The sequence below is a fragment of the Eurytemora carolleeae genome, unplaced genomic scaffold (assembly GCF_000591075.1).
Source record: "Eurytemora carolleeae unplaced genomic scaffold, Eaff_2.0 scaffold4, whole genome shotgun sequence".
Taxonomy (NCBI): domain Eukaryota; kingdom Metazoa; phylum Arthropoda; class Copepoda; order Calanoida; family Temoridae; genus Eurytemora; species Eurytemora carolleeae.
In genome coordinates, this window is record NW_019396191.1 from 287,346 (window position 1) to 315,097 (window position 27,752).

Genomic DNA, 27,752 nt, shown 5'->3' on the forward strand with positions numbered 1-27,752 from the left:
TGCCCGCCTTCAACTACCTTACATAGCCAGTCACTCCCTTTAAGCGTAATAAAATATGGATAAAATATTCTTCTGAGCAATTTAATACAGATGCGGGTCATGGAGGGGGGGGGGGAGTGGGTGTCCCCCTCCCTGGAAATCTAGGGGACGCCCCCCCTCTTGGAGCAAGAAGAGTCGAGCAGGCACCTTTTAGTCCTTTAATTTTAAATTTTAAGAGTAGAATAAAAAACTTTTGCTAACATACGGTGTAGGCGATTATTTCTAAATAAATTTCTTAACACGATTTTTTCGAATTACAAGTTTACAAGCAATTAAAGAGAACTTTTTTTAATTGACAGCTTATCTTTGTTTCCATGTTTAAAGGCTTGATATAAATCAAAATTCTAAACGAAAGTCGTCTTTATCATATTGATATAATCGCCTACCCTTTCACGTACCTCCCAAACGGGTCATGGTTTTCATATGGAATTAACCAAATTCTATATAAAAATTTCAGGGGGTGGGAAGTGCATGTGTTAGCAAGATTTTGAGTTTTAATTATTTCCCCNCAATTTTTTGTAGAGAAATCCGTATTGAAAGTAATAAAATTATTCTGCAAACATAGGAATTTCAACGAAAGTTCAAAAATTGAACAAAATTTGCGAAACATTTTTAACGAAAATGTTCGCAAAAGTTAACGAAAATTTTCGTTCCCATTTTCGTCGGCCGAACGAAAATTTTGCAAAAATTTGTAAGGAAAAATTTGTTTATTTTACAAAATAGAAATCTTTTAAAAAGTAGATGACTTATGTTGTTTTAGCATTATAGAAATTTTGGAAAACTTATTGTAAAGCCTGAAATAACTCATTTTTGGCGGAGCATTAAATTGTTTCTTTTGTTTAGCTTAATATGAATGGTTCAGAATAAAAAAGCTGTTTGAATTTCATTACCTCCCCCCCCCCGTACTACCAAATAAAATAATTGTTTAATTGAATTATAAATTAGATATGTTATAAACTATTGTTTTATTATATTTAACGTTAAAACAATGAGCATGTGGATACAAACCTTTTCACTAGCGCTGTACATGTAACCCTCAACGGAATAAGTTTCTCTACTAAACTAGTTCTTTAATCTTTCTACATTCGTGCGTGCGTATATGCTCTTGGTTTGCAGTGAAAAGTCTAAGTATAAAGGGTTTACACTATCAGGTTGCAAAGATATTTGGATTAGAAAATTTCAGTTTGTGGCAAAGACTCCATTCATTTAGAATAAATCGTGAAATGATATTTTCTCTAATGTAGAAATATTCTCTTATTATTTCTTTCAATTTTTCTCTTATTCTTCCAAAACTTTCTTTTCTTGTCTACACTTTTAATTTTCAAGAATTGTATTAGAGTTGGATAAAATAATTTGGCTTCCTCAAACTGTAAAGTGCAGTTGAGAATTGCAGTTTAGTTTTGCAGATTGGCAAAGTTTAGATTTTAGGCCATAACGGGGAAAGTCTGCATGGGGGAAAGCCGGCCGAAATATCTATCTATCTATCTATTTATATTTAGTTTGTATTTTTAGTTTAACATCAACCTGGATAAATTACACTATAACGAACCAAGCGAAAAGATTTAAACATTTTATCAAAAAAGTTTAAACACGATCGGGCTTTAGTTTAGGATATAACCATAAAATATATCCATTTCATTATTTTTTAAAAACCCGCCCCCCCCCCCTCTAGGCTAGATAATTTAGTAATTCCTCTCTAGATTTTAGTCTGCTAGATGCATATGTAAACAGTGTTTGAGTTTTGAAATACAGTGATCCAAATAAAACTTTGGAATAAGAGACGACATTTGTATAATCTTTACATTTTTGAGGTAAATTGTTTTAACTGTTGCTCAAAATCAACATATTGTGAGAAACATGTCTGTACATTATGTTCATTGGACTATGTAAAATCATAGTCCACTGAACCAAGAATCAATTTTTACCTTTGAAAAGTTCAATAACCATGAAAAACAGCAATTGGGCAGTGTAAAATGACCCATTTCACAGAATAAGTGATTTTGTAAGTGTCTAATAAAAATATTTGCTTTTGCAACCCCATCAAATACACTTAAGTATTGCTATAATGTCGTCTTCCTATTCCGTTATTTTTTGGTTATCACTGTATATATATACTGACAAAGTGTTCGATTGAAGGGATGTAGTTGATGTAGTTTATGTAGTTGATGTAGTTGATGTAGTTGATGTAGTTTATGTAGTTGATGTAGTTGATGTAGTTGATGTAGTTTATGTAGTTGATGTAGTTGATGTAGTTGATGTAGTTTAAAGTGATGCTCTATTCAAAGATTGATGCTAATGTTCTCCTTTTCAAATCTAAATCTCATGAAATGATATTTTCATTTTTTTCCTTTTAAAATCTAAAGTGTTTTTCTTCATTGTTGCTGCAGCAAGAAATCCGCAAACAATTTTTTGTAGAGAAATCCGTATTGAAAGTAATTGTTTTATGCATGTCCTAATTTTTAAATATAGGGTACCTTGATATTTTGTCCATTTCTACTTGATTTCCACTTTATTCATTGAGTGGTATGCTAGATTTAAACCTGGACCCTTTAAAGCGTTGTAGGGTCAAGATTTTAAAATTGGTTTTTTCAATTGTGGTTTCTAAAAACAGGTAAGAATGGCAGATGTATAATCCAGCGGGTTAAATAGTTAAAAATAAACAATTGTGACTATAGTCATACTTTTATGCACTGGAGAGTCACTTTAAAAGACAACCAATGTTCCTTTTTCCAATAGTTCTCCGAAAAATGAGTCGGCGTCCAAGGTTTGGAGTGACCGCTTCCTCTGTAGCTGGTCAGACCATGCAGCTAGTCGGGTCAGAAGACGCTCTTACAGTAAGAGATCTTCAATTATTCTCATCAACTTTTTTTTTAACAAAATTCCAAAATTATTAAACCTAAGATACAAAAAAAGATAATCAACCAACTCTGACCGAATATGTGATACTTTTTTAACATTCTGGTCTTGATTTTCAAATGTTCTCCCTAAGACACAATAAACAAGTTCAATTTTCCTGACACTTCTTCAATGCAGAGAAAGGTCACTTGGAATGTTCGTAGTTCTCCAAGTATGGGGTGTATCTGCATTTTCATTATTTTCTTTCTTTTAAAACAATATATTTGGATCTTATACAAAATACAAAACTCCAGAAATCAAATCTCATATTCTTTAAAAAATAAACACAAAAATGTGGCAGCGGATTAAGGCAGATTTTTTGCCGAAAAAATAAAAATTAAGATTTCTACCGCTGTAGAAAAAGGCTTTTAAAATAGTTTTTTTTAAGGCATTTCAACGATTTTATGACAGTGGAGAAGTAGGGGATGTCCTCAGCGCTTTTGATGCAGTCTGTGAAGGTATATTTTTTTAATTAACTGGCGTCCAAGGATTTTTTTTGTGTTGAAACCTTTTAATAAAGTTCGAATTGTGGTTTGGAACTTAATTCTTTTCATCCATGATTATTTAGATATAACAAACTAGTTATTTTTTTGTTTTGTTAGCCCTACACTAGATCAAATCTAAATGTAATTTTTTCAATCATCTATAGGCCAGGCAAATGGGACAAGGTCGAATATATGATGTTTGTGTTTCTTGTGTTCTTAATTGTTTTGGTTCGTTTGTTGCATATAATTTTCTCAGGATCAAAATTTATACACTACGCTAATATTTCAAATTGTTTATTTCGAAGATTTGATTTTCTTAAACTATGTTAAATTTGGACCCGGAGAGAAAATATCTTCAAAAATAAATCAACATAAATAAATGTGTTTTGGTTCGTTCTCCATTTTTGTAGAATAAAAGTTTATTAAAAGAAACTTTGGGAAGTTTTTTAAGAAATAAAGAAATGAACCAAAAGGCTTAACAAAGCTATAATGTTAACATAAATTGCTTACTAGGTGTTGTATTGTCTATGGAAGGGTTATCCACAAAGGTTGAGACTGTAAAGACGACATGAAACTAAAAATACGTGACAATTACAAGGTTAAATTTAGTCTTCATCCTTGAATATTTTCTTTGTGTGTAACCCTGTATATTAAAAAGTTAGACTGGTCTTAGTAACTAAATTTGTGATTGTCAGGATTAGATTTACATCCTGGACGATACCCAGACTTCTTTCCTGTTCTCAAGGCCAGACTAGTCGATAAACTCAGGTAAATATACCCTATGCTCGCTCTACCTGGTACTAAGAAAATCAAACCAAAAATTTTAATTTTTAGAAATTTTATTTTTAAATTTAACCTGCCAAATCTTCCTTTAACACCTGGTTTGTCTTCAGTTACCGGTATACGGAACTATGGAAGGTTCTGGAGAAAAGAGCAAAGGTAAGACAATGATCAAGTATTCTTGAAGGAACCTGGAACTAAAGCCCAGCGGCATAATAATATCGTGCAAGTATACAATTTTATTTTGAACATATGTAAAACAACCAAAAGATCCTGCTGCATGAGGGAGGCAAGGTAACCTCCCCCGCACAGCTTCCGAACCTCATTTTACCTATTTGCGGCAGTGCGCATCCCCTGAGAGCTTCCGACCCCCCCCCCTCCGCCAGCCATTCTAAGATTTGTTGATAAAATAAAAGCTATTTTATCCCAAAACTTTGATTTAAAAAAAATATATATTATGCAAATGTTCAGGATACTATAGATCGACTACCGTGAATAAATAATTAAATTAGTCCCGTTTTAAGTAGAAATCGACGATTATAATGGATGATCCTTCCCGGAAGACTGTTTAGGGGAGGTTCGGAAGCCCTCTGGGGACGCGCACTGCCGCAAATAGGTAAAATGAGGTATGGTAGCTATGCGGGGAGGTTGCCTTCCCTCTCTCGCGGCATAGGTCCATCTTACAAACAGATAGTAACAGTTGCTTAAAAATGAAAAACACTTCTTCAGTTTCAAAGGGGTGAGTTGGTTCCAAAATGAAGTAAAAAGACGCAGTGCTTCTTTTTTCCTTAAAGTAAGATGATGTATAGCGTTATGATATGAAGATAGAAAAATATTTTATTTGTCTATGAAAACTTCTCATTTTAATGGAATTATTGTTGTCTTCTGCTTATTTATCATTAACACCCCTGATTTATGACTGTTAATCTGCCCTCAGTTGTACTATTTCAGTTTTTGTCTAATTTAGTTTTGAGTATTGCAAGGTACTATATCCTTGATTTATTGATTAAAATGGAGACAACGACAATCAAGCAAAACAATTGCAGTAATTTTTAACAATTTGTTTTCTTGATTTTATATGCCTAGAGAAGTATTTATGGAGGAAACAAGGTTTCCCAGGAGATGAGAGTTCTTGTAATTGGAGCAGGACCATGTGGACTCAGGTAACTGATCCAATATACTGTTAATGAGTTCTTGTAATTGGAGGAGGACCATGTGGACTCAGGTAACTGATCCATTATACTGTTAATGAGTTCTTGTAATTGGAGCAGGACCATGTGGATGATCCATCATATTGTTAATGTTCACTGTAGATACAAGTTTTAAATGAAAAAGTATAAAAAGACAACTGCTTAAGTTTAAAGATTATGAATTATAGAGCACACAAAGTTAAATTCTCATAGAAGAAATCAAGCACATCGTGCTCTGGTTACTGGTTAGTTCATGAAACAAAATGATAGATAATTCATCATCATTAAAGTTGATTTTGACCTAAATAGCTTTTTGTGAAATTTTAATATGCCCCTTGATTGACGAGGGTAGGAAGGCCAGCCACATCAATTTCTAGTCTGAGCCACATTCTCCTCATTTTCTCGGCTGAGTAACCTCGAAATACTCGTCCTTTCAATATTATTTTTTTAAGTGTCGACTAATCCCCCAAGATAAAACTAATTTTAAGAATCGGGCCACTTTTGGGTAAAAATGAAAAATTTAATTTTTGTAAATCAAAAAAAGTAGTTTCAATAAAATGTAAGTATTTGAGTTTAATATTCTTTAAAATGTTTACATTTTTCGCGTGCATTTTTTTCCTTGGTGTAGAATGCCACAAACAATTTCGAGTTTATAGAACTTTAATCTCTTTTGTTAATTATATTGTGAAAATCAAAATTTTTTTCCGGCTGGTTCCATGGAGAAAATGATAGGCTAAGGTATTCCAAATGTTTTGCTATTTAGTTTTTATCGCGAAGGTTAGTCATTGTGGATACAGAACAGATTTAATTTTTACCCAAATAAAGTTTGACATCATTCTCATGGCTTTAAAGATTCCAACATGATGTAATCATTGCAATACTTTAGTCTACCCATATTCTATTCCCTAACGTGGCCAGATTTATTAAACATAGTTTTATCTTCGAGAATTAGAATTAAGAAACTTTATAACACATTTTAATCTAAGGACGAGGATTTCAAGGTGACTCGGATAAGAAAATGAGAAGATTGTGGATCGAACGAGAAATTGTTGTGGCTGGCCTTCCTCCACTCCCTCTCCTGATCATTTAAATTTAAACTGACAACCAAAAGAGAAGGCAGGCGTACTGAAAAAATGTTATCCATACCAAGTAACTAAGTAAATGGTGCATACATTTTAGTAAATCTAATTTAGTTAGTCTGAGCTGAAAAATTAATGCCAGATCCTCTCTTTTTTCTTAATATCGAGACGAACCTAATCTTGTACTTGTATCCTGAAAAGTGTATAAAATTCAACCAATTAGGGTTGCGTATATGAAGCTGATAAATTTAAAATTTTTCGCGCCATTTAAGATTATAAACAGAAACGGGAGGGACTCTTTAAATTTAAAAAATTGTTTTTTATTTTTCTCTACTATATCCAAGAAAGAACGGTTTAAGAAGAAAATCAAATGTGTGTCCATTGGATACTCAGATTAAGGAACTGGGATTAAAGATATTTCATTCCAAAGTTTTCAGCTCTGATCACAACGAAAGGATTTCTTTCCAACATTGTGTTTAAGCTTTTAATCAACTATTTCTATTGAAGGACTGCCATTGAATGCCATCTATTGGGAGCTAGAACTGTGGTAGTAGAGGAAACAACTTCATTTAGGTAATTTTATCAAAATCTTTGGAAATTTGTTGCATTTAAAGGGAGTGACCGGCTATGTAAGGTAGTTCAACTGAGTATGCAGTATTGTGGAAAACCTCTTTTGGATTCATTTGAGACATAATAAACTTTTTAAAGATCTGTAAATCCGGAGTTTGAGCGCAAATTCGACGTTCAAAACTCCTACTCGTTTTCAGAATTATTTTTTTTAAATTTTAAAAAGTTTTACATGTCTCAAATGAATCCAAAAGAAGTTTTCCACAACACTGCTTACTCAGTTCAACTACCTTACATAGCCAGTCACTCCTTTTAAGAACCAAATAAACTGAGTTTTCTTTCAGTCGGAATACAGTTTTGGAACTTTGGAAGTTTGTGGTAGAAGATTTAAAGATGTTGGGAGTAAAACATCTATTCAGGAAAATGTTGAATATTTTATATAAAATTGTAAAATTTCCTTAGTTTTAAAAACTTGTGGGTTGGAATGCTGTATTTATGTGCAAGCATTTCATCATTGAACAGTATTTTGTCCTTAAAATTTCTGTTTACCCTTCTTTAGACAATCCCACTTATTGGGTCTTTGGTTAGCTCACTTCAATTTTTTGACAGTCGGTTAGGATGTGGAACCACAGACCATTTGTCCACCAAACTGCTTCAAACAGCACTTCTAAAGGTTTGGAGAACATTTTTTTCTTGTTTATTTCATGTTTATAAAAAACATACTTTTATGACTTCCTTGGTCTATTTAAAAAAACTTCATAATATCCAAAAAATTGTTTTTAAATTTATTTCCTGGAAACCTGGCTTCTTTTACAATTGTTTTACTTCACTATGAAACCCTGGGAAAAATTTTTTTTGATAAAATCTATAAAACCAAATTAATAGAAAAATTGGCTGGTGCAGGAATAAGCCCAAAAACAGCCAATTTTCTTATTTTGGTGTTCCTAATTTTTAGTATTTTTATGATGAACTAAAACTGTGCATTTATATACTCTTTCAATAAGTTTAATCAAATTAGCATTTTTAAACTGGTTTCAGATATGTTGCCTGCTTGGTGTACAAGTGTACACTGGTGTCAAGTTTCAGAGTTTACTTGAACCGGAAGATGAGCAGGGTTGGCATGCAAGGTAAACCAGTTTTTTATTACAATCTTTTTAGACCCTACTGAAGAGGATGTTTGTAATAAGCTGGGAACTCAATTGTATCGTGTATATCGAGAGCAATTTGTTTGATTTCGATTTTTTTCTTAATCTTCAGATTAATTTAATCTTTATTCTTAATCCCGCATTGTACTCGTACCCAGCCAGCATTTGAAGGGAGCTTTGATCAGAAATGAAAAGATTGGATATCAAGAACAAGTGATCCGGTTTATGAGTATCAAACACAGAAGATCTCCACCTCCGTCTTTATAAAAAAAGTATTTCTTGATTTCATTGTGTTGCAAAGGTATAAGTAATAGAAAATTAGAGTTTGTTAAAAGATTTAATTTATTTTTAGACTTGTTCCTGAGGATCATGAGGCTAGACATTTCTCTTTTGATGTCCTTGTGGGAGCTTCTGGTCTAGGCTTCTGTTTAGATGGATTCAACAGGTAAATCCTTCTAAACAGATTTTAGTTAGACTGAGCTGGGTCGTTGAATTACCTAAATCCGGATCCAATTTTGAATCCCAATTCAAATTCAGAGTTTAAGATTCCCTTGGATTCATGATTTGAATCGGCATACGTACTAGGTAATACAGCGATCTCTCCAATCATTAAATTCGGTTCTGGTGCAAGAATATCCAGTCTAATTAGGATTTAGTACAAGAGTCCCCAGGCTTCCATCTCTGATTTAAATGGATTGGATTTGAGCAAATGTTGGTGTTCAGGGGTCGTGAAGAAGGAACTGATGAGTTGACCTTAACAGCTAGTTTTCAGCATGGTACCAGTCCAGAGGAAGTTCTTATTTCAGAGTTAAACACTCTTAAAAGGTATTTTACAATAAATCTTATTTCTTTTTTTCATATTGTTGTACCATTGAAACCGGTATCAGTATTTAAACAGTACTGGTCTGGTCCTACTCGTACTTTGTATACATTTTTTGTGGTATTGGCAGACCCAACATTCAAGACGGGCCGGGTATTTGTGATGAAAACTCTGTATAAGAATCTCGGTTTATATATGATTGGAAATGTTTCATTTTTTTATATTTTTTCAATTTTGAATTAAATTTTAGAATTTTAAAAATTGTAGTGTTAGAACAAAAGAAAACTAACTAAACCACTGAAATGAGTGAATTTTTATCAATGTGAATATTATTTCAGAAGCGTTAATTCACAGTTTTATAAAGAGTTAGACAGAGATGTGAACTTAAAGGTATTGCTCTTTTAACATAAATTGTGTAAGCAGCTTGTTAAAAAACATTAAACTTGTATAATCCCTTTTTAGAATTAAAAAAAATTACGCTTAACAACTGTTTTCCAAATAAAAGATTTACATTATTTAAATTTTACAAATTTGTCACAAAATTCATCAAGCCGAGTTTTAACATCAGATCGCAGATCGTCTTTAATTTCTCTTTCATCAGTTTTCTTCATTTTTTGTTCATTTAACCGAACTAAACGGAAATTTTCAAAGATAAAAATATTTTGGTTGAAAACATCTTTTTAGGTCTGTTTTGTAACATTAAAGATTTTTTTACTTAAAGATTGCTCCACACAAAATTGAGTTACTTGTCACATTGAAAAATTGCGTTTTTCGATAAGTATTTACATCTTGTTACATTTTGCAAAATTGTTTCTTTTATCTACCTTATTAACCAATCCTTTTCATTAATATCTTAGGCAGAGAAAATAGTTTGTTAAAGTGCAAAGCAAAGAATTTGAGTTTTTTTCAACAAACTCAAATTTTCTAGTTCTTGTATTGTTAAAACCTGATGGTGTAAACCTTTAATACAGGATGTCCTACGAAACATGACAGTTGGTGAATAGTGTCTTCATGCATGCATAATATGTCAAGTTGTTTGCTAATAAAGAGAATAATAATACATATTTTATGGCATCCATACTATAGTAAAATTGGTTTCTAAGTAAAATATATTTGAGTAAAGCTTTTTTAAACTAAATAAACTGAAAAAAGTCTTTAATATCTAATACAGTATATGGAAGAAGACATTCAAAACTATTCACCAACTGTCATGTCTCGTGGGACAAACTTGGACAAACTTGGACTTTTTAATCTCAAAGAATTCATAATTTGAAATATCAAAGGTCTACGACAATGAGTTGCAACGATATAAGGATGTATGAATTAGAGTTTGTGGCAAAAATTCATTTCCTTTATAAACTTTGAATTTGCAATTTTGAAATAAGAAAATACATCTCAAATTCTTGTAAAGCCTTGATTAAGGTCTCGAAACTATTCTCAAAATGTTGCCTTCGGTAATTAGAAATATAAAAATTTATGAGATTTCCTTAATAATCTCTTCATAATGTTGAACAAAATGTCCGTGCTTTTGAAATGCTTTTGGCAATTCGATAAAATATAATTATATTACCGATTGTTTTCTATTTTATAGTTTACAGTGAAACCAGAAAATCCTGAAAAGGGAAGACGACTTTAAGAATGAACTAATTTAGTGATTTTTTAAGTGTCTAGTAAAACTATTTGCTTTGTGACAACATCAAATTTAATATCTTATTTCTCTAATGTCGTCCTCCTATTCAATTGTTTTCTGATTCTCACTGTATGCTACAGCTACATGAATATCTTGTTTAGGTGGATAATTTAACTTATTACAGAGATGACACTCATTACTTTCAGGTGGGTTGTTGTATGACAAATAAAAATATTATTTTTCTGGTTTAAACAAATGTGAAAATTCATAATGGCTTTACTATGATATTATGATGATATATATTAGTTACATTGCACATAGCTCTAATTTCTATAGAAAGTTACATACATTTTTAAGATTGGATCCACTTTAAGTGTTCCAACGTAATAACAAAACCTCGTCTAGCAATTATAATATGTAATATTTTCTAAACCTGTTTATATTGAAATAAACTGCAATAAAATATGGAAAGCAATCATACCAGGTTTACAAAAAAATGTTGTTAACCAATGTAAACGAGTTTATTGAATTTTAAGATTTGTATTAATATTAAATTGTATCTATCCATTAAAACTAAAACAATAGTAATAAATAATAATGGCATACATGAGCAATGTGCATGCATGTAAATGCTTTTTAAAAGAAAAACATAAAGGTTTAAAATAATGTTGGGAAAAATGTATGTCAATACCATCGATTAATAACAATACAGATATTACATTAGATGTCGTCTTCTCAAGGTTTAATGGTTTTTCGATCACAATAACCCTACGACAGAGGCCTTAATTAGTTCCGCGTAGGCAGCGTTGAGTAAAAGACAGAGAGAGAGCATGCGCGGCACTCCTTTGGGCATCTGGCTCAAAGTTATTGTGAAAAACCCCTAAAGCTTGAAAAGACGACATCTAGGTTTCTATCTGTATTGTTATTTATCTATGTGTAAAACAAAAGAATAGACAAGTCAAATTTATATAAAGATAGATGATATCTGAACGAATATGAAGAAAAGATAAGATAAGATAAGATAAAGTTTATTGCTAAAATACATGTATCTGTGTACAGAACGAGTTTACAATTACAAATTGATGATTATATTAACAGTACAAGTATAAAGCAATTAGGTGGAAAATAGCTCCTGACTGTTTTGATTATTTTTTCCACCTAATTTTAATAATAATAACAAAAGATTTCAATGAAATAGATTTAAGGAGAACGATTAGAGATCAGGGTGCGAATTTATCTGATGTAAAAAAGTTTATACATTAATTCGAATAATTAGAGTTTAAAGTAATTTTCTGACATGTACACAACAAATATCAAAGCATATTAACCCTATCCCCGCTGGGGTACTTGAAAACCAGGATATGCTGGGGGGGGGGGGTCAATTTGACCCCCCCCCTCTAAATCACATGTTTGATGTCCAAATATGACAAATGATACATCATTAGAAAGCTCTTGTGCTCTACTTTTAGAATCTGCAAAAAAATTTGCAAATTTGCAAAAATTGAATTTTTTATCGCAAAATCCAGTTATATAGTAAAAATGTTTGCAAAAAATTTTTTTTCCAAAAAATGAAAAATTATACATTTTTGAAAAGCCCTTGACCATGTTATTTCAAATATGCAAAAATTTTTGCAAAATTTTAAATAACCTGATTTTTAATCAAGAAAAACTAAAAAGTGCAAATTTCCTTTGACAGGTTGTTTGCAAAAAATTTGCAATTTTTATTCGCAAAACTTGTGCAATTCGTTTCCTTATGTCAAAGGCTTTCCAAAAAGCTAAATTCTATCAAAATCTGACAAGTGGAAGTGGGTCAAAACAAAGATTTAGTTTGTTAAAGGAAAAAGCAGTCATTCAGGCAGTGTGCCTGAGGACTCAGGCAGTTAGTATTAAAGCTCGGTTTTAGGCCTAAAGGGAGGGCTATGGGTATGCAAGGAAAGTCAGAAAATTTCAACAGCCTCAGACCAATACTTTTTGAGTTAAATAAAAAAACTACAGGGGGGGGTCAAATTACCCCCCCCCCAGCAGGAATAGGGTTAAAACATATCTAATTAGTTTTACATGAATAGCAATTCGGTTTATAACACATTGTCATGTAATTTATAAAAAGAGAATTTAGTAGTCTATTTTTAAATATACTTAGAGCGTTGCTTCTTTTTAAGTCAAGAGGCAGGTTAATCCACATCTTAAGAAGAGAGCTTGATGGTAAACACTGTAATGAGCACATTTTGAGAATGTCAAGTTGATAGTTAAGAGATCTTTCAAAGTTTCCAAGCTTTTTAAAAATAATTTCAAAAGATGCAGGAAGAAGTTTATGTGTATATTTACACATAAATATAGCTTGGTTAAAGTCTACCAGATCATTAATCTTTAGAATCTTATATGAGACGTGGCTTTTGAGTTATCAATTAATCTTATTGCTCGTTTCTGTAAAATGTGAATTTGTTTCATTTCTGAACATTTGTTTCTTCCCCAGGCTGAAATTCCATATTCTATAAATGATCGAAATAAAGAGTTGTAAATGGTTAGTTTAATATTACTAGGAAGAATATTTTTTACGCTTGACAAAGCAAAAACTGCACTGGATGCTTTGTTTTTAACCGACCTAAGATGAAGGTTTCAGTTAAGATTTTCGTCTAAATGAACACCTACAAACTTAAAAGATTCATTTTTGCATCCAGTTCCTACTCTTTCTATATCTTTATTATCTATTTGAAGTTAAAGCGAGGTGATACTTACATCTTCTTTTTTATTTTTGAAGAGAATATATTTGGTTTTAGACGCATTCAATGTCAGTTTGTTTGCTTTAAATCAATCTTCTATTTTAGAGAGCTCAAAATTTGCTAAATCATATAAGTCGTGTAAGCTTTTTGAAAAAAGTTGCAGTGTTGTATCATCGGCAAAAAGAATTGTAAAAAATTTCGATGCTTTAGGAAGGTCATTGATAAGAATTAGAAATAAAATTGGTCCTAATATCGTAACTGGTTACAGAATATTGTTCTTATATAATAAATATTTTTTATGCATTTGTTTTAAAAACACTGTAACTTGTGGTAATAAAATTTTTCCGTGGGTAGGGGGGGGGGAAGACGTCGCCCCTTTCTACACCCCCCCCCCCTTCCCCGTTAGCCGCCTATGGCCATAGACCTTAACTAACTTTCTTCAACTTTATTTGTTCTCAAACGATGAAAAATAACTTATTATAAAAAAATAAAGATATGAGTACATAAATGACATATTTAATAATATTATTATTAACCAGTTTGACGTAAGTCCCGAGAATTTGATCAAGCAAAGAATTTTGAAAGAGAACTTTCCCTGCAGGTAAAACAAAAATTTGTTGAGAAATTCAATTTACTTTTAACTTTTGAATTCTCCATATATTATTTAAATTGAATAAAACCTTTAAACATTTAGCCGATGGAAGCAGAAAGAACGTGTTCAGCTCATTCGGAAAAAATAGGACCATTTTTCCCATTTCAAAGTTCAGCTTAGTAGGATTTTTATCATAAGATTAATCCTATATGCCGTGGTAATTTTATCCAGGGTCAAATACAACTCTTTATAGTACAATTTTGTATTTAAAATTATCCAATTAATATGTAAAATGTTAGTTAAATAGATAATAATTAGCAAAATACAGTGGAATTTTCTTGGATTATCTTATCACAGCATTCCACTGTATTTTGTGGAGCACTGTATTTTAATTATCTGCAGGAACCGACTGCTATCCAAGTCCAACATAGATACCGAGGTCCTCAAAAAAGAAGTAATTGAGGTACAGTCACAAATAAATTAAGTATAACAAACTTTTACGTTCAGTTGCAGTACGTTTTTTTGGCAAAACTTTATATCTACAATCAATAAATTGGATTTTTTTTTAATACGTAAAAAGTTGTACGATCATTCATCATGATTCATAGACTACAGGTTTCTTTCTTGCCGTATATATTGACATTATAACCCAGTTATAACCATTTGACTGATTTGCCTTAAATGCTTGGCAAACTTGTTGAAACCACGGGAATATTAAAATGTTTAACATTTTTATACAGATATTTACTAGTTTTTATCTGTAACATATTAGTGTGGTAATAGCAGACTAGCTTGGGAACCCAGCGTTTCACACGGCCGGGGGGTCATAGGTAATCCCACTGATTACCCGCGCTTTAACATAAATTACGATTTTTACTATTTTTCCCTATAAAAGTCGACCCAGTCAACTTAGAATCTCAAAACAAAGCTAAGATCATTCCCGTGGCTCTTTCGAGTTCCTTCATCTAAATTTGAGGCAAGTCAGTCCAGGGGTTGCTGAGTTATGATCGGACAAATAAACAAACAGACAAACAGAGTTTAAGATAATAAACGCTTTCAGATTTGCAAATTTGCAACAAGATATCATTCCAGACAACTCCCACATTCAAACCTGGCAAAAAACAGGCAAATTTTTAATCTTAAAAAATGCATCACAATACGGTAAAAACATAAATACATAGGTAGATAAGTAGGTCTTCTCTGGGGGGTTCAGAATCCAACGCTACTGACTTGCAGATTTTAAAATTCTCTTTCGGGGATTTCATCCTCAACAGGGTCCTGTTTTCCTCCGTTAAATATTTATTTTTTTGTGTTTGCTGTTTTAAATACGTCTTGAAACTCTTAAACTCTGATGATTCCAATGTTAAAATAAGTTTTCTGTCTTGAACTATTGTCTTGTATTGGCTTACAAATGATTTGGAAAAGAAAAAGACAAGTTTACAGTTACAGGGAAATGGGAATTATTATAATATAAGGAAACAGATAATAAAAATTCTGAACAATCGTCTCTGAAGTCTCATCTCTTATGGGCAACTATTTTTTTTTGACTATATAAGTCAAATATCAAGTTATAAAGACTGTTTACGCTTTTGCTTTAGGACAGATAATTCTTACTTAATCCGTATTTATAATTCTACTGAATAATCACAACAGCAACATATAATTTAAAGCGATTAAGTATTTAATCCGTAAAAAACAGCTGAATCTTATTTCTAAGATATCTCTTTGGCAAAAAAAAAGGTTTGGTGGCCACTTATTGATCGATATTTCAATATTAGAAAACTTTCAATAAATATTTGCAATATAAATATCTCGTTCAACTGAAAGCGTTATGTCAACTGATAAAATCGGTGGCAATCAAAGTTTTCCTAAGATGATTATTTATGAATGATTTAGATTTAATTACTTCTTTTGTAATGATTTTCAGTAAGCGCATTGGCTAAAGCAAAAATCATATCCGCGGTTCTGATTTTTTAATTTAAACAACTTTCCATGAAAGACTATTTAGTCTGAATTAGCAGTTGATACGAATCAAATTGAACAACATTCATAAAGGAATATGTTCTTTGCCACAAATTCTGATTTTCTAATCTCTAAATCTTTGAAACCCAGTGTTGCAGACCTTAGATATTTCAAACTTTGCATTCTGTGAGATAAAACCATCTAAGTTGGAAAAATCTATCAGGTTGCAAAGATATAGGGATTAGAAAATTTGAGTTTTTGGCAAAATTTCTTTTTTTCCAATTCTGAAAAGGTGTTTTATGATTATATATTTTAGCCTTGGACAGGATGATATTAATCTTGTGGATTGCTCAAAAAGATATTATTCTAAGGTACATTTTAAATCCATTTTAATACAAAAATCTTTAATTAATGATACATTTTTAAAGTGACTCTCCATGCAAAGATGACAATACCCTCAAAAGCTATGTCTGATCAAGTATGATTTAAATGTTTAAACTTGGAAAACTGATTATTTTCAATTGTGGTTTTTCTCTTCACTCTTCATAATTTCCACTGCAAGAAACTTTACAGAAATTATCCAAATTAAAACACTTTTAAACCTAGAAAAACGACAATATCTGCAACATTATTGATCAGAATAAGGTTTCAATGGTACAGTTGTAAATTGCTCACCCGCCAAGTAAATTTTAGGTGTGTACTGCAGTAATCTGCCGTACAATGACCGACAGTATAGTAGCGTTTAGTAGACAGTGTGCCATCTGTGCATGGAGGGTCACTTGAAATTAAATTTACAGTCCCTGTGATAAACTTTAAACTTTATTTAACGTTTTTTTTTAATTTGACAGCAGAGTTTTTAACTGCTTGACTGGACAGGGTGTCCCAATAAACATGGGAATTCAGTGACGAATTCGATATCGTCTTTTTAAATAATTCTTTGATTTAGTTTAGTGATACCTCTGCAAGAGTTTCATCTGCTATGTTCACATTTTGTTTGTTTATGTTTTGACTGCATACATCCTTACTTAGTAAAACAAGAAAATTGCAGTATACAAACAGAGTAAACTTAAGTCCGTCTTCACTATACATCTTGCGGAGACATTATAGACATATTTTTCATAAAATAAACTCTAGCAGACATAATAAAATTATGGCTTTTGAAATTAGGTATTACTATGCTAGTGCATAACAGAGACGATATCGAATTCGTCACTGAATTCCCATGTTTTTTGAGACACCCTGTACTTCAGGAGGCAGGAAGAGCTATTATCCGTAAAGGATTCCCTCTACTGCTCAGCCTAGTGGGGGATACACTCTCAAACTTCACCTGGGAGAACGGTTTAGGCATGGCAAGGTTGGTTTACTATACACTCAAGTCAAGGTTGTAAAGTAAGGTTAAAGAATCTGAATGTACAATAAATGTCGTCTTCATAGCAATTGACACTTACAATCCTCATATGACGTAACGGATTATTGGCGGAGAGACAACGTTGCTGTTGAGGGGAGGGGGGGTTTCTCCGGGAACCCTTCCCCCCCTCTCTCACGTTCCAGCAACGTAATATGCGAGGATTTTAAGTGTTCATTACTTTGAAAATTAAATTTATAGAACGGCGAAGTGTACCCCGCAGAGTATCTATTCTAACCTTACTCCACAACCTTGCTTTAAATATTCACAGTTCATTTTTAAGCTATTGGTGAAACATAATAACTTAAATATCGTCTTCCGAATCCATGTTTTTTTTTATCTTACTACATGAAGTTTAAGATATAAAACAACGTTTCAAAGGTTGCAAGCTCTCTCGAAAAAGCAATGAGAATTTTGTTAAAAATAGTTTTCTAATACACATGTCTTGGGCTACATAAAAATCAACAGGTAAAATCAATGGCCGAGGGGTTTCTGACACTTCAAATTCGACCCAGTCTGGGATCTTGATGCAACCTTATGATAGCTGTCTGGTTTTATGTGAAAATATTGAGGACAGTTTGATTTATAAAACAAATATTTTCGTTGTGGCTAAACTTGCTTTATACAGGGTGTCCCACGAAACATGACAGTTGGTGAATAGGTTTGAATGTCTTCTTCCATATACTGTATTAGATATTAAAGACTTTTGTAGTTTATTTTGTTTAAAAAATCTTTTTCTCAAATATAAATCAATTTTGCTGTAATATGACTCTCATACAATATTTTTTATTATTCTCTTTGGTATCAATCAACTTTACAAATCATAGAAGAAGACATTTTAAACCAACTGTCATGTTTCGTGGGACACCCTGCATTCTTCAGCAAAAACAAATATGATTTATACATTGCATTTCCACCGGCCAGATTTCCTCACGATACGTTCACGATATACTGTCAAACTGTCCTAATACTAGGGGGGATGATAGTTCTCTACCTGTGTGCTCAGTTAGCTGTACTGTACACTTACAACTGTTTACTAATATTGATATACTAGAGTTTAGGCAATAATCTCCTTATGATAAATAAATATGCAGTACGCTCTCGGTATAAATCATGGCCTGTACAATTATTCAAGGATTAGCGTAAATCATCACTCTATACACTATAACCTCGTTGCCTAATACCCTGAAACAGAACCTTTCCTTTTTATCTGCATTTTCATAACAGAGATACTTACATTGGCGGCCGGTGAAAATACAGATTTAGTGTAGAAGTATCTGTTCATCTTATCAAAATCATTTTTCTCCGAATTTGAAAAATATTTGATTTCAGGGGTTGGTTGAGTTGCTTGGATTCTGCCTGGATGGTCAGGGCCTGGAGTTTACAGGCCAACCCTCTTCAGGTTTTGATATTAGAATTAGAGATGAAAATGATCTCAGTTTTTGCCACAAATTCATTTTTTACTGTTTCTATATCTTTGCAACCCAATTTCGTGGACTAATATTTTAAATTATTAATTCTGTTTGATTAAGATCAATCTTAGATTTCCTTATCTTCTTATTTTTCTTGAGACATTGTTTTTAAAACAATTCAGTTTTGATATGGTAATATAGTAAATTCGCATTGAAAATATAATTTGAAGTTGAAAGTTTTCCAAAATATAAAACAATTTTTGACTTTAATATTGATCGTTTTTATCTCAAAGCTAAAATCTTTTTTTATGTCAAAGTTTAAAAGTTAAAAATGTATTATTAAATAATATTATTAAATATGCCGCTCGAAGTTTCCCATTCCTTCTTTCTACTGCACTTTTTAATAATCTTGATTTAGAATGAAAAAAAAACATTAAAATATTTTTTCAATCAAAGAAATTTTTCAATTCAAGAAATTTCTCATCGGAGATGGACATCTTTAAATGGACAGAATAAATAATTTTTACTTGGTTAAATAGTGCAAAACTATAAAGAAATTATACTTAGAAGTGCTTTTGACTCTACTTCTTTAATTTTATTAAGAATGATAATTCTGTTGGCTTAGAAACTTTTTTTAGGCGGAATCTTTCCTACTTTCTGAAAGGTTTTACATCAGTATGTTCAAGGATATCTACTCGATATAAAGCAATAATTATCAATGACTTAAACTCTTAACTTAGTGAATTTAGAAAAAACATGCCTGGTCGGGTTTTATATGATTATATGCAATCAAAATAAAAGTTTTATTAAAAGTTTGAATTTTTTAGTTTTATTTAAGTCGTTTTCCAAAAAATGCGAAAAAAATATTTCTGACACCCCCATAGGCTTAGTTGTACGTCAATATGATTCACCAAAGCCATACTCAAGTTCTTTAATTATCACACAGGGAAACTTTCATCTTTTTAAACATCCCAGGTTCTTTTTACAACATTACTGGTCCGACTTTGTGACCTTATAGCTCTTCTAGTTACTATTTTACGTTTGAGGAAGACATTTGTTACATGCTTACATATCAGAAATTCAATTACACAATATTAGATATACATATACATATTAGATATACATATACATATTAGATATAAATATATATTAGATATACATATACATATTAGAAATTTTAAATTCTTCTCATAGCTGTTCATTAAGAAGTTAAGAAGTTATGATTGAAAATAAGATTTCAAGTTCTCGTGCAATTTACTTAAGTTTAACGTGCAATTTACTTTATTTTAACGTGTAATTTACTTTAGTTTCACGTGCAATTTACTATAGTTTAACGTGCAATTTACTTTAGTTTAATGTGCAATTTACTTTAGTTTAACGTGCAATTTACTATAACTTAACTTGTAATTTACTTAAGTTTAACGTGCAATTTACTATAGTTTAACGTGTAATTTACTATAGTTTAACGTGTAATTTACTTAAGTTTAACATGCAATTTACTATAGTTTAACGTGTAATTTACCTTAGTTTAACGTGCAATTTACTATAGTTCAACGTGTAATTTACTTAAGTTTAACATGCAATTTACTTTAGTTTAACGTGTAATTTACCTTAGTTTAACGTGCAATTTACTTAAGTTTAACGTGCAACTTACTTAGGTTTAACGTGCAATTTACTATAGTTTAACGTGTAATTTACTTAGTTTAACGTGTAATTTACTTAGTTTAACGTGTAATTTACTTAGTTTAACGTGTGATTTACTTAGTTTAACGTGTAATTTACTTAGTTTAACTTGTAATTTACTTAATCTAACGTGTAATTTACTATAGTTTAACGTGTGATTTACTATAGTTTAACGTGTAATTTACTTAAGTTTAACGTGTAATTTACTTAAGTTTAACGTGCAATTTACTATAGTTTAACCTATAATTTACTTAAGTTTAACGTGTAATTTACTTAAGTTTTACGTGCAATTTACTATAGTTTAACGTGTAATTTACTAAAGTTTAACATGCAATTTACTTTAGTTTAACGTATAATTTACTTAAGTTTAACGTGTAATTTACTTAGTTTAGCGTGTAATTTACTTAGTTTAACGTGTTATTTACTTAGTTTAACGTGTAATTTACTTAGTTTAACGTGTTATTTACTTAGTTTAACGTGTAATTTACTATAGTTTAACGTGTAATTTACTTAGTTTAACGTGTAATTTACTTAGTTTAACGTGTAATTTACTTAGTTTAACGTGTAATTTACTTAGTTTAACGTGTAATTTACTATAGTTTAACGTGTAACTTACTATAGTTTAACGTTCAATTTACTTAGTTTAACGTGTGATTTACTTTAGGTTTTAGAGGAGAGAGAGGAATTATATAAAGTTCTCACAAAGCTAAAGAATCCTACAGAGCTAAGTAAAAATATCAAGGTATTTTTTATTCATTTGAAATTCAGTCTTCGTAAAAATAATAATTTTATTGTTTACAAGTCTTTTCAATAAGAATTTTTTTTTTAAAATGTTATTGTTTAACTGATTGATTTATTGATGATTGATTGATTTATTGATTGATTGCTTTATTTAATGATGATTGATTAATTTATTGATGACTGAATGATTTATTGATCATCATTGATTTTTTGATCATTGATTGATTTATTGTTCATTACCTTCTTTATTAATGATTGATTAACCAATTAATTGATTGATTAATTGATTTATTGATTATTGATTGAATTATTGATAAATGATTGATTCATTGATCTATTTATTAATGATTGATTGATTTTTAATCAATTATTTATCTATTTATTAATGATTTATTTATTTTTCAATGTTTGATTGATTGATTGATTGCTTAGAAGTACCAGCTGAACCCACGGTCTAGATATTTTCTGCCAGTATCAGAAGATGAGGATAAGCAGAGAATAATTTCCCTTTATCAAACTGATAACAAGGAGGAGATAAGGTTGGATTTTCATTCACCATTTAATTAATTGTACTATAATAGTACACTACCTATAATAGGTAGTGTACTGTAAAAAGTGTACTATAATAGTACACAACCTATAATAGATAGTGTACTGTAAAAATTGTATTATAATAGTACATTACCTATAATAGGTAGTGTACTGTAAAAAGTGTACTTTAATAGTACACTACCCATAATAGGTAGTGTACTGTAAAAAGTGTACTATAATATTACACTACCTATATTAGATAGTGTACAATAAAAAGTGTACTAAAATAATACATTACCTATAATAGGTAATGTACTGTAAAAAGTGTACTATAATAGTAAACTACCTATAATAGGTAGTGTGCTGAAAAAAGTGTACTATAATAGTACATTAACTATAATAGGTAGTGTACTGTAAAAAGTGTACTATAATAGTACACAACCTATAATAGATAGTGTACTGTAAAAAGTGTACTATAATAGTACACTACCTATAATAGATAGTATACTGTAAAAAGTGTACTTTAATAAAACATTACCTATAATAGGTAGTGTACTGTAAAAAGTGTACTAGTACACTACCTATAATAGAAAGTATACTGTAAAAAGTGTACTATAATAGTACACTACCTATAATAGGTAGTGTACTGTAAAAAGTGTACTATAGTAGTACACTACCTATAATAGGTAGTGTACTGTAAAAAGTGTACTATAGTAGTACACTACCTATAATAGGTAGTGTACTGTAAAAAGTCTGGCCGCGCCGCTGAAGTCGAAACCGGGCCTAAGATTAATCTTTTAGATATTGTCATGACATGATTCAACTTAATAAACCTTACTTTGATAAAATAAATAAATAATTTTTAACCACCATGAAAATTTGAGAAAGAGTTTCTAACATATATATATATATATATATACACATATATATATATATATATATATACATATATATATATCTGTTGTACCCAACGTTGCCCAGGTTTTTATTATTGTTAAAAGTCATAGTTAAACCCGCCGTTTACACGCCCTTGATATTAAATCATGATAATAATAATGATAATAATGATAATAATTATACTTAAAAGTAATTTGAATAAAAACAATGTTTTAGGTATCTTGAAGAAAAATATTTGTCGAAAGGATATTTTGCAAACTTGGCTTATTCTAACCTTCTTCATAGATACAAATCTACTAAACCAAACCCAGGTAAACTCAATCACAAAATTACAGTACACACTGGAACAAGTGTATTTCATCAAAATGAACAGTATTTTTATATTCATCTAAAAAAATTATATGAACATAATTTGGTTTTTAATTAATGGTTCACTTTTAAAATGTAACCACAGTGTAACATGATAGTTAATCCAGAGGCCGAATTTAAAGAATTTCAGCCGCGGCTTAAATTTCAGTCGCTGCTTAAATATGGTTGGTTCAAATTAGAATTGTATTCAATGTTCCAAGATTTAAGACGGCGCTCAATTTAAGCAGGTTTTTAGTGGATTTAAGACGCGGCTCAAATTCATTAAATTCGGACACAGATTAGTTAAAGGTCGTCTTTGAGCTTTGCTCTCAGAATATGCAGCGTGTCAGGGGTACCACTAAATTATTTTCCGCTTTTTATGCGAATCTTGTCATAAGATTGCTATCAAAGTTAAATAAGATCTATAAGTTGGTACTGAACTTTCATACTTCTTGGTACCAAATAGATTGTCAAGTACAATAGGTGGCAACAGAGAAATAGACCAATTACACACGACGTCACAAGTGTCAAATATAACAAAGAAAACAAAATTTTCTGAAATTAGTTGACATGTTTTCCAAGATTGAATAAAAAAAATGTAAAAACAGAAAATGAAGAACACATAAGAACACTTATTTTAGTCTAAGATAAGCATTTTATTCTAAAATTATCATTATTATTAATACTTTTATCTGACACACTTGTGACGTAAGAATACAGCTGCACTGAGAGTGTACAAATTCGACGTTGCCATCTATTGTACTAAAATCTATTTGCTTGGTACACGTACCTTGCTTCCAAGAATCATTTGAGTGACCCTCTGTTAAAGGGAATGTTAGCAAATTTCAAGTGATCCTATACATGGAAAGGTGACAATTCCTGAATTACAACTGTACCTATTAAACCTTTATCTGATCAATAATGTGGAAGGTTTTCTGTTTTTTATGTTTAAAAGTGTTTAATTGTGATAAATCTTATATGTATTATGTAGAAAAAAAGTGGAAATGCGCAAGTCCCTTTTAGAGAAACCACGATTGAAAATAGTCCGTTTTCAAAATTATGAACGTTGATATCTATTTCATACAAGTGTTGAGTTAAAGGTTTTAAGGTTACCTTTATAAATCGCGTGCATTGCCATCTTTGCATGAAGGGTCATTTGAAAATATGCTTACAGTCCCTTTAAATTAAATTTTCAGGTAGGGAGGGAGGAAGAAAAATAAAACAGTCATTGAGAAGGAAAAGTTTCCACCTGAAGGAGAAGATACTCTTGAAGCTCGGGAAAACTGAGAAATCTGTTGATCCTGAACTGGAAGACAAGGTGGGATCAATGATCAATCTGCAAAATGTTTGAGTCTGCTTGCCTCCGTAACAGATTAGTGTGTTCCTTTTTTAGAATAGTTTTTTTCTTCAAAGGAAAAGTTAAGTATTGGGAAAAAGTATTTCCGAGTGGATCTTCCAATCTAACTCTCTTCGTTAAGTGAAGGGAGGGGGGGAGTAAATAGAAAATTTAACGAATATTTACTACCAGGGTGGGAGGTCTTCTGTAAAGGGGATGTATTTGTTCTGTAACATGTTCTCGCCCTTGAAATCGATCATGAGGGGGTTAATGCTCGGTTTCTGCCTTATAGTCTTTCAATGGAGATCCCCAGATTATCATTGGAGACCCCAAGATTTTCATTGGAGACCCCCAGATTTATATTGAAGACCCTAGGTTATCGTTGGAGACCCCAGATTTTCATAGGAGACTCCCAGAACTTTAGGGGCCCACAGAATTTTATGGGACACCCACAGATATATAATGGAAACCTCGAAAGTTCATTGGAGCCCCCCATATTTTTATTGGAGACCCCCAGATTTGATTGGAGACCTCAATCTTTTACTCGGGCACACCAGATTTTTGTTGGAGACCCAAACTTTTCATTGGAGTCCCCAGATTTTCGTCGGAGACTCCCAAATTGTCATTGCAGGCCGCTGAAGTTGAAAATCCGAACATTTTTGCAACACGCGACTGGCTGGTCTTGTCTCGATGTTGTCATAAACTTGACGGTACTGCACTCTCTCTCTCTCTCTGTCTCTCTCTATCTCTTCAACGTATAAGTGTCCTTCACTGTGCTGGCATTTAAAGCCTGAGACCATCACCCACCTCGTCCTTCCATCCTTCTTTTTAACTGTAATTAATGGTGAAGCCCAAGGACTGATAGTGGGTTCAATAGTGGTACTCAATTCCTTTGCTCTCTGATCAGGGTAAAATTTGAGGCAATCTGGTCCATGTGTTATGATCGGACATCTAAACAGACAATCAGAGATTACTACTTTATATATATATATATATATAGATATAGACTAGCTTGAGGGCCCAGTTTTGCCTGGAGGCCTGATACTAAACTTTCGCTTTAGCAGTTAACCCCTTAAACTTGCAAAACCAAAATATAAACGGCATTCTTTGGAAGGTTGGGCCGGATAAATCAACCTGAATATTTGGAGAAACTATGGGCTGATCATATAACATCAGGCACAATTCTGAGATATCACTGTTAACAATTTTGCACATTTAATTAGTTTCATCATTTGTTTCATAAAGTACGGAGAATTGCATGTTTGTTTTTTCTCCTTTTAATCTAAAATTTTGTCCGCCTTTCGCAGAAACTGCCTGTCAGAGTCGTTTTAGATGAAATATCAAGTTTTATGACACCCCCAAATACGGCAAAAATAATAAGGGTTGTACTTATATATCGAAAGAGACCCCAGATATTTTTTGGAGAAACCCAAAATTTTCATTGGAGACCCCCAAATTTTCAATGGATACCCCCAGATTTTCTTTGGAGACTCCAAATTTTCATTGGAGACTCCCTGATTATTATCGGAGACCCAAATATTTTCATTGAAGAAATATTTTCATAAGAAACCCCCAGATTTTCATAGCAGACTCCATGATTTTTATTGAAGCCCCACAGATGAAAAGTTAGGGGTCTCCTATGAAAATCTGGGGTCTCTACTGAAACGTTTAGACTCTCCAACGAAAAGGCCGTAATGTTCAGTTTCTATAAGGCAAAAACACACCATTGCCCATAATGGTTGGTTTCTATAAGGCAGAAACCAACCATTACCACCTAATAGTCGGTTTCTATAAGACAGAAACCGACCATTACCACCAATGTCGGTTTGTATAAAGCATAAACCGACCATTAGCACCAATGGTTGGTTTCTATAAGGCATTAACCGACCATTAGCACCAATGGTCGGTTTCTATAAGGCATAAACCGACTATCAGCACCTTATGGTCGGTTTCAAGTTTTAGAGTTCCCCAACTGTTTGAAAACAAAACATTAAAAAGAAAGATGACCAATAATGGAAACAAATATGATATTAAGTAATTATATCAACGGAGAAGCGAGAAAGCCCATATCTTATAACTTAAAAATTAGATTAAAATATTTCTTCAAACTATTATTTAACAAAGGGGGCAGGGGCAGGGCATTGGACTGTGAATTATTATTTTTCAGGTGTCTCAGTTTAAACTGCAAAACCAGGAGGTTCAATTGTTAAATAAATCAGGTATAATCTTTATTGTTGATTCACACAATTTGTAAATTTTGAAAATTTAGGAGAAAAAACATTTGGAATGTACAGTGAGACGCATAACATTGTGGAAGACGACTGTCCGAATCACGTAATGATTATATTATAAATAGTTCAATATTGATTTTCAAGCTACTTGGTAAAACATTAAATATAAAACGACATCAAGTACAGAAATAATATCGTCCTCATACTCCACAGTTTTGTGGGTCTCACTGTAGGTTATCGGAACTAATCATTTCATACTGTTATTTTCTAATCTCGATAGCTTTGAAGCCATCAGGTTGCAAACATAAGGATGAGAAAGCTAGAGTTTGTAGCGAGTAATCATTTCCTTTTCTAGATTTGGATTTATCTATATAAATTATCTAGTCTCTAGAATCTAGAGTCTTAGTATGTGTTATAGTATGTCTTTTTTTAACCACTGACCGATTTGTCTCAAATTTTGATTAAGGATCTCCAAAGAACCTCGAGAATGTTCCTAGCTTGTTTTATAAGATCCAAGTCTAATGGGTTTATTTTTTCCAAGGAGAATATGGTTTCCAGCGAAGCTGGGCATCCAACCTAGTATACAACTATATTTGAAAAAAAAAATTTAATTTTTTAGTTTTGAATTATGTGAAGGCTCTGGAGGCTGTCAGGTCAGCTGAGGCTGACCTTTTTCACACTTGGTCTCTGAACATTCAGGTTTTCATCATTCATATGATATTTGATTTTTACAAACAATCAATATTTTCTAGTTTTTTAAATCTTGCAATACATTTAGAAGTAAAGTATAATTTGTATATATACAGGCAAAATCTATATTTAGAACTCATACCTCTGACCCTTTAGTAAAAGTAAATTTAGACTAAAGTCTGAACACGTCAACCTTGCTGCACCAGCTATTCCTACTGAGTTTCTGCTTTTTTTACCCAATGTCCGGGCGAAACAGTACAAACTGGGACCGGAAAGTTTGACCCGGCTCGGAAATTCAAATGTACTACAGCTGTCCGTGAGAATCGTCCTAGGATATGTAAATAAGTTCTTCCTTTTTCTCTGTGCGTTTAAAAGGGAAATATATTTATTTATCACTAAAAAGCTTGTTGTCGAGCAAAAGACCTATTCAGAACGTTAAGATAGCAATATTTCTACTTTTTGACCTTGGATGAACAATACATGAAATGCTGCCCTCATAGATCCTTCAGTTTTCAAGATTGGGTCGACTTTGAAGTGTCGCAACACCTTAAGCTTTGAGTTTACCTCAAAAACT

At 31.8% G+C, this 27,752-nt stretch overlaps 1 protein-coding gene across 5 annotated transcripts in view; it reads left to right on the plus strand.

The window, feature by feature from the left end:
* The first annotated feature begins 2,710 nt into the window (after positions 1 to 2,710).
* LOC111697723 (F-actin-monooxygenase mical1) overlaps positions 2,711 to 27,752 on the plus strand; it is a 38,740-nt gene continuing 13,698 nt past the window's right edge. For 3 of the 5 annotated variants that reach the window (XR_002764367.1, XR_002764368.1, XM_023467819.1), the window contains exons 1-25: positions 2,711 to 2,873; positions 3,323 to 3,392; positions 4,115 to 4,187; positions 4,313 to 4,358; positions 5,286 to 5,362; positions 6,976 to 7,041; positions 7,380 to 7,454; positions 7,645 to 7,708; positions 8,074 to 8,162; positions 8,533 to 8,625; positions 8,904 to 9,005; positions 9,339 to 9,390; positions 10,792 to 10,836; positions 13,890 to 13,951; positions 14,345 to 14,405; positions 15,003 to 15,067; positions 16,221 to 16,275; positions 17,155 to 17,258; positions 18,642 to 18,711; positions 21,069 to 21,146; positions 21,578 to 21,684; positions 22,790 to 22,884; positions 24,118 to 24,239; positions 26,425 to 26,476; positions 27,108 to 27,187. Coding sequence is in view for 2 of the 5 variants with exons in the window: in XM_023467819.1 (XP_023323587.1) it covers positions 2,757 to 2,873; positions 3,323 to 3,392; positions 4,115 to 4,187; positions 4,313 to 4,358; positions 5,286 to 5,362; positions 6,976 to 7,041; positions 7,380 to 7,454; positions 7,645 to 7,708; positions 8,074 to 8,162; positions 8,533 to 8,625; positions 8,904 to 9,005; positions 9,339 to 9,390; positions 10,792 to 10,836; positions 13,890 to 13,951; positions 14,345 to 14,405; positions 15,003 to 15,067; positions 16,221 to 16,275; positions 17,155 to 17,258; positions 18,642 to 18,711; positions 21,069 to 21,146; positions 21,578 to 21,684; positions 22,790 to 22,884; positions 24,118 to 24,239; positions 26,425 to 26,476; positions 27,108 to 27,187 (1,920 nt within the window). In the remaining 3 variants the exon portion in view is untranslated. The remainder of the gene's footprint in view (positions 2,874 to 3,322; positions 3,393 to 4,114; positions 4,188 to 4,312; positions 4,359 to 5,285; positions 5,363 to 6,975; positions 7,042 to 7,379; positions 7,455 to 7,644; positions 7,709 to 8,073; positions 8,163 to 8,532; positions 8,626 to 8,903; positions 9,006 to 9,338; positions 9,391 to 10,791; positions 10,837 to 13,889; positions 13,952 to 14,344; positions 14,406 to 15,002; positions 15,068 to 16,220; positions 16,276 to 17,154; positions 17,259 to 18,641; positions 18,712 to 21,068; positions 21,147 to 21,577; positions 21,685 to 22,789; positions 22,885 to 24,117; positions 24,240 to 26,424; positions 26,477 to 27,107; positions 27,188 to 27,752) is intronic. The other 2 variants (XR_002764369.1, XM_023467820.1) reach the window with 2 other exon arrangements.